The sequence below is a fragment of the Petromyzon marinus genome, chromosome 72 (assembly GCF_048934315.1).
Source record: "Petromyzon marinus isolate PM22_M1 ecotype Great Lakes invasive population chromosome 72, UKy_Petmar_22M1.pri1.0, whole genome shotgun sequence".
Lineage (NCBI taxonomy): Eukaryota > Metazoa > Chordata > Hyperoartia > Petromyzontiformes > Petromyzontidae > Petromyzon > Petromyzon marinus.
Genome location: NC_133738.1, coordinates 700399 through 708574, shown reverse-complemented (window position 1 = coordinate 708574; position 8176 = coordinate 700399). Strand labels below are relative to the sequence as shown.

Sequence of the window (8176 nt, the reverse complement as noted above, 5' to 3'; positions counted from 1 at the left end):
GTATGAATGTATGTATGTGTATGTATGTGTGTGTATGTGTGTGTATGTGTGTATGTATGTGTGTATGTATGTGTGTATGTATGTGTGTATGTATATGTATGTGTGTGTATGTATCTGTATGCATGTGTATGTATGTGTATGTATATGTATGTGTGTATGTGTGTGTGTGTATGTGTGTGTATGTATGAATGTATGTATGTGTGTGTATGTGTATGTTTGTGTATGTGTGTGTATGTGTGTGTGTGTATGTGTGTGTGTATGTGTGTGTGTATGTATGTATGAATGTATGTATGTGTGTGTATGTATGTGTGTGTATGTGTATGTATCTGTGTGTGCGCGCTATCCGCCCATTCGTGAAGCGGGCGGTCGAGTGTGGTCACGTGTGGCCACGTGTGGAATGCGACGAAGCGACGTCACCACGTGACCACTTCTGAGTCAGGCACGAGGAACGTCAAAACGCAATTCTTCTAAACTAAACGATGACATCATGATCATCATCGTCATCATGATCATCCAGAGACTCATAGACAACAACAACAACCGCCATTCGTCACTAAGTGGCGGTGACGTCACCACGACGCTCGTGCCTGGCCATGTGCACCTTGAGGCTATCACGTGAAGTGTCGAACGCCCGCTTGGCAGGAGGTCACGGGGCAGACCCAGGTGCCACGGGTCGACTGACTGAGATGACTGGCTGATGCACCACCTGTGCCCCCTACTGTGCCAACCTGCTGTGCTTTAGCCACCCGGCGCTCCGCTCATAGACACACACAGAGACACACACTCATGGAGACCCATAGACACACACACAGACACACACAGATACACACACAGACACACACAGAGACACAGACCCATAGACACACACAGAGACACACACAGAGACACACACTCACAGAGACCCATAGACACACACACAGAGACACACACAGAGACACACGCAGAGACACACTCATAGAGACCCATAGACCCACAGAGACCCACAGACACACACAGAGACACACACTCATAGAGACCCACAGAGACCCACAGACACACACAGAGACACACACTCATGGAGACCCATAGACACACACACAGACACACACAGAGACACACACTCATAGAGACCCATAGACACACACAGAGACACACACACAGAGACACACGCAGAGACACACACTCATAGAGACCCATAGACCCACATACAGACACACACAGAGACACACACAGAGACACAGACCCATAGACACACACAGAGACCCATAGACACCCACAGAGAAACACACTCATAGGGACCCATAGACACACACAGAGACACACACAGAGACACACACTCACAGAGACCCATAGACACACACACAGACACACACAGAGACACACACAGAGACACAGACCCATAGACACACACAGAGACCCATAGACACCCACAGAGAAACACACTCATAGGGACCCATAGACACACACAGAGACACACAGAGACACACTCATAGAGACCCTTAGACACACAGAAACCCATAGACACACACAGAGACACACACAGAGACACACACAGAGACACACACTCATAGAGACCCTTAGACACACAGTGACCCATAGACACACACAGAGACACACACAGAGACACACACTCATAGAGACCCTTAGCCACACAGAGACCCATAGACACACACAGACACACACAGAGAGACACACACAGAGACCCATAGGCACACACACACACAGAGACACACACATAGACACACACAGACACACACACACAGACACACACAGAGACCCATAGACACACACAGAGACACACACAGAGACACACACAGAGACACACACTCATAGAGACCCACACTAAACTGTGTTAATGTCATCCGGTGTGTCAGAGCTCAAATATGCTGCTGTTTCGCTCTTTGTTCAGACAAGCGGTAACCACAACAACCACCACAACCACCACCACTACCACCACAACCACCACAACCACCACCACGACCACCACCACCACCACGACCACCACCACCACAACCACCACCACAACCACCACCACCACAACAACCACCACCACTACCACCGCTACCACAACCACCACAACCACCGCTACCACAACCACCACCACTATCATCACCCCCACCACCACCACTATCACCACCACAACAACCACCACCACCACCACTATCACCACCACAACAACCACCACCACTATCACCACCACAACAACCACCACCACCACTATCACCACCACAACAACCACCACCACTATCACCACCACAACAACCACCACCACTATCACCACCACAACAACCACCACCACTATCACCACCACAACAACCACCACCACCACAACAACCACTACTACCACTACCGCCACTACCACTACCGCCACTACCACTATCACCACTACCACCACTACCACCACTACTACCACCATTACCACTACTACCACCACCACTATCACCACCCCCACCACCACCACTATCACCACCACAACAACCACCACCACCACCACTATCACCACCACAACAACCACCACCACTATCACCACCACAACAACCACCACCACCACTATCACCACCACAACAACCACCACCACTATCACCACCACAACAACCACCACCACCACTATCACCACCACAACAACCACCACCACTATCACCACCACAACAACCACCACCACTATCACCACCACAACAACCACCACCACTATCACCACCACAACAACCACCACCACCACAACAACCACTACTACCACTACCGCCACTACCACTACCGCCACTACCACTATCACCACTACCACCACTACCACCACTACTACCACCATTACCACTACTACCACCACCACTATCACCACCCCCACCACCACCACTGTCACCACCCCCACCACCTCCACCTTGAATCTCGCATCGCCATGGCAACCCCCTGGCGAGTCACGCGCAACCCGTGACGTGTGGCGTGGCGCGTGCACACCTGCCCAGCGGCCCCGCCCCCACACCTGCCCAGCGGCCCCGCCCCCCACGCTCCTACAAACTCCGCCCCCACTCCGTCAAGCCACACCCCAGCCTTTTAGCCCCACCCTCAACTACCTCAAGTCACCGCCCACCCTTATTCAAACACCGCCCCCAACGCCCTTTAAACCCCGCCCACCCTCATTCAAACCCTGCCCCCAACTCTTCCAAGGCCCTTTCCCCCCCACCTCCTTCAAACCCCGCCCCCAACTCCTTCAAGCCCCGCCCCCAACTCCCTCAAACCACGCCCACCCTCATTCAAACCCCGCCCCCAACACCCTCAAAACCCGCCCACCCTCATTCAAACCCTGCCCCCAACTCCTCCAAGGCCCTTTCCCCCCCACCTCCCTCAAACCCCGCCCCCAACTCCTTCAAGCCCCGCCCCCAACTCCCTCAAACCACGCCCGCCCTCATTCAAACCCCGCCCCCAACACCCTCAAACCCCGCCCACCCTCATTCAAACCCCGCCCCCAACTCAAACACCTCCCACCCTTAGTTTTTTCGGTAAAGTCACGTTGAAGAGAAACAACAAAATAACAAAATATATATAAAACAATAAAAAATTCTCACGACGTTTCGACGTCACACCTGATGATGACCGTTTGAGTTATGGTCGAAACGTCGTGAGAATTTTTTTTTTTATTGTTTTATATATATTTTGTTATTTTGTTGTTTCTCTTCAACGTGACTTTACCGAAAAAACTAAGAATATACCTCCCACCCTCATTCAAACCCCGCCCCCGACTCCTTCAAGCCCCCCCCCAACTCCCTAAAACCCCGCCCACCCTCGTTAAAGCCCCGCCCCCGACTCCTTCAAACCCCCAACCCCCCCAACTCCTTCAAGCCCCCCCCCCCAACTCCATAAAACCCCGCCCACCCTCATTCAAACCCCTCCCCAACTCCCTCAAACCCCGCCCATCCTCATTAAAACCCCGCCCCAACTCCTTCAAGCCCCGCCCACTCTCATTCAAACCCCGCCCCCAACTCCTTCAAGTCCCGCCCACCCTCATTCAAACCCCGCCCCCAACTCCCTCACCCAGTGTCTCACTAGCAGTGTCTCACTACCCAATGTCTCACTACCCAGTGTCTCACCACCCAGTGTCTCACTACCCAGTGTCTCACTACCCAGTGTCTCACTACCAGTGTCTCACTACCCAGTGTCTCACTACCCAGTGTCTCACTACCCAGTGTCTCACTAGCTGTGTCTCACTACCCAGTGTCTCACTACCCAGTGTCTCACCACCGGCGATCTTGCCACTGGTATCCCATCAAGAACTGAAGGGAGACCATCCGTAGGTTCCACACGGCCGTGCCATTTTATTCGCTACAACAAAACACAAATTTTCACGGCGTTCTTGGTCAGTCACAATTAGCCAGCCACCTCTGAGATAGACACCCAGGCCCAGGGATCAATCGAAAGGTCAGACTCTCAGTGTCTCTGACACGGCCATTGAGAGAGACACCCACAGACCCAGACTCTCAGTGTCTCTGACACGGCCATTGAGAGAGACACCCACAGACCCAGACTCTCAGTGTCTCTGACACGGCCATTGAGAGAGACACCCACAGACCCAGACTCTCAGTGTCTCTGACACGGCCATTGAGAGAGACACCCACAGACCCAGACTCTCAGTGTCTCTGACACGGCCATTGAGAGAGACACCCAGACCCAGACTCTCAGTGTCTCTGACACGGCCATTGAGAGAGACACCCAGATCCAGACTCTCAGTGTCTCTGACACGGCCATTGAGACAGACAGAGAGACACCCACAGACCCAGACTCTCAGTGTCTATGACACGGCCATTGAGAGAGACACCCAGACCCAGACTCACAGTGTCTCTGACACGGCCATTGAGAGAGACAGAGAGACACCCAGACCCAGACTCTCAGTGTCTCTGACACGGCCATTGAGACAGACAGAGAGACACCCACAGACCCAGACTCTCAGTGTCTCTGACACGGCCATTGAGAGAGACACCCAGACCCAGACTCTCAGTGTCTCTGACACGGCCATTGAGACAGACAGAGAGACACCCACAGACCCAGACTCTCAGTGTCTATGACACGGCCATTGAGAGAGACACCCAGACCCAGACTCACAGTGTCTCTGACACGGCCATTGAGAGAGACAGAGAGACACCCAGACCCAGACTCTCAGTGTCTCTGACACGGCCATTGAGACAGACAGAGAGACACCCACAGACCCAGACTCTCAGTGTCTCTGACACGGTCATTGAGACAGACACCCAGACTCACAGTGTCTCTGACACGGCCATTGAGAGACAGACAGAGAGACACCCAGACACAGACTCTCAGTGTCTCTGACACGGCCATTGAGAGAGACACCCAGACCCAGACTCTCAGTGTCTCTGACACGGTCATTGAGACAGACAGAGAGACACCCAGACACAGACTCTCAGTGTCTCTGACACGGCCATTGAGAGAGACACCCAGACCCAGACTCTCAATGTCTCTGACACGGCAATTGAGAGAGACAGAGAGACACCCAGACGCAGACTCTCAGTGTCTCTGACACGGCCATTGAGACAGACAGAGAGACACCCAGACCCAGACTCTCAGTGTCTCTGATACGGCCATTGAGAGAGACACCCAGACCCAGACTCTCAGTGTCTCTGACACGGCCATTGAGACAGACAGAGAGACACCCAGACACAGACTCTCAGTGTTTCTGACACGGTCATTGTGACAGACAGAGAGACACCCAGACCCAGACTCTCAGTGTCTCTGACACTGCCATTGAGACAGACAGAGAGACACCCACAGACCCAGACTCTCAGTGTCTCTGACACGGCCATTGAGACAGACAGAGAGACACCCAGACCCAGACTCTCAGTGTCTCTGACACGGTCATTGTGACAGACAGAGAGACACCCAGACCCAGACTCTCAGTGTCTCTGACACGGCCATTGAGACAGACAGAGAGACACCCAGACCCAGACTCTCAGTGTCTCTGACATGGCCATTGAGAGAGACAGAGAGACACCCAGACACAGACTCTCAGTGTCTCTGACACGGCCATTGAGACAGACAGAGAGACACCCAGACCCAGACTCTCAGTGTCTCTGACACGGTCATTGTGAGAGAGACAGAGAGACACTCAGAGTCCCAGACTCTCAGTGTCTCCGACACGGTCATTGTGAGAGAGACAGAGAGACACCCACAGACCCAGACTCTCAGTGTCTCTGACACGGCCATGGTGAGACAGACACTGAGGCCTCTATCAGTGTCTCCGACACGGCCATTGTGAGAGACACTGAGGCCTCTATCGGTGTCTCCGACACGGCCATTGTGAGACGGACCCAGGCCTCTATCGGTGTCTCCGACACGGCCATTGTGAGACAGACACTGAGGCCTCTATCAGTGTCTCTGACACGGCCATTGAGACAGACACTGAGGCCTCCATCGGTGTCTCCGACACGGCCATTGAGACAGACACTGAGGCCTCTATCGTTGTCTCTGACACGGCCATTCAGACAGACCCAGGCCTCTATCGTTGTCTTTGACACGGCCATTGTGAGACAGACCCAGGCCTCTATCGTTGTCTCTGACACGGCCATTGTGAGACAGACCCAGGCCTCTATCGTTGTCTCTGACACGGCCTTGGTGAGACAGACACTGAGGCCTCTATCGGTGTCTCTTACGCGGCCTTGGTGAGAGACAGAGACACCCACAGACCCAGACTCTCACTGTCTCCGACACGGTCATTGTGAGAGAGACAGAGAGACATCCACAGACCCAGACTCTCAGTGTCTCTGACACGGCCTTGGTGAGACAGACACTGAGGCCTCTATCGGTGTCTCTGACACGGCCATGGTGAGACAGACACTGAGGCCTCTATCGTTGTCTCCGACACGGCCATTGTGAGAAAGACACTGAGGCCTCTATCGGTGTCTCTGACACGGCCATTGTGAGACAGACACTGAGGCCTCTATCGGTGTCTCTGACACGGCCATTGTGAGACAGACCCAGGCCTCTATCAGTGTCTCTGACACGGCCATTGTGAGAGACACTGAGGCCTCTATCGTTGTCTCTTACGCGGCCTTGGTGAGAGACAGAGACACACACAGACCCAGACTCTCAGTGTCTCCGACACGGTCATTGTGAGAGAGACAGAGAGACACCCACAGACCCAGACTATCGGTGTCTCCGACACGGCCATTGTGAGACAGACACTGAGGCCTCTATCGGTGTCTCCGACACGGCCATTGTGAGACAGACACTGAGGCCTCTATCGGTGTCTCTGACACGGCATTGGTGAGACAGACACTGAGGCCTCTATCGGTGTCTCTGACACGGCCATTGTGAGACGGACCCAGGCCTCTATCAGTGTCTCCGACACGGCCATTGTGAGACAGACACTGAGGCCTCTATCGGTGTCTCTTACGCGGCCTTGGTGAGAGACAGAGACACCCACAGACCCAGACTATCGGTGTCTCTGACACGGCCATTGAGACAGACCCAGGCTTCTATCGTTGTCTCTGACACGGCCATTGTGAGACAGACACTGAGGCCTCTATCGGTGTCTCTTACGCGGCCTCGGTCAGAGACAGAGACACCCACAGACCCAGACTATCGGTGTCTCCGACACAGCCATTGTGAGGCGGACCCAGGCCTCTATCGGTGTCTCCGACACGGCCATTGTGAGACGGACCCAGGCCCCTATCCGTGTCTCCGACACGGCCGCCTCTAGAGGTCGCGAATGGCGAGGCCTTCCCACAGCGGCATGCACAGAGCTCCGTCGATGTAGAGGAGGCGGTCGCGGTTGACGAGCTCCTCCTCAAGGCCCAGCTGGGCCCGTCGGAGGGCGCGGAGCTGAGCCTCGCCATTCCTCACCTCCTCGGTCAGCCTTGCGGAGGGGGGAGGGGGCCGGAACGTCGAGCAAGAGACACAATGAGTAGGAGACGCGTTGAGGTGGAGACTCAATGAGTAGGAGACACGTTGAGGTGGAGACACAATGAGTAGGAGACACAATGAGTAGGAGACACAATGAGTAGGAGACACAATGAGTAGGAGACACAATGAGTAGGAGACGCGTTGAGTAGGAGACACAATGAGTAGGAGACACAATGAGTAGGAGACACAATGAGTAGGAGACACAATGAGTAGGAGACGCGTTGAGTAGGAGACACAATGAGTAGGAGACACAATGAGTAGGAGACACAATGAGTAGGAGACACAATGAGTA

The 8176-nt window shown here is 54.0% G+C and overlaps 1 protein-coding gene across 1 annotated transcript in view; it reads right to left on the bottom strand.

Moving 5' to 3' along the window:
* Positions 1-4262: 4262 nt before the first annotated feature.
* The window catches only part of LOC142906914 (tektin-1-like), a 44391-nt gene continuing 40477 nt past the window's right edge, over positions 4263-8176 (bottom strand). The window contains exon 8 of the mRNA XM_076055628.1: positions 4263-7837. Coding sequence (XP_075911743.1) covers positions 7678-7837 — 160 coding nt within the window. The 3' untranslated portion in view covers positions 4263-7677. The remainder of the gene's footprint in view (positions 7838-8176) is intronic.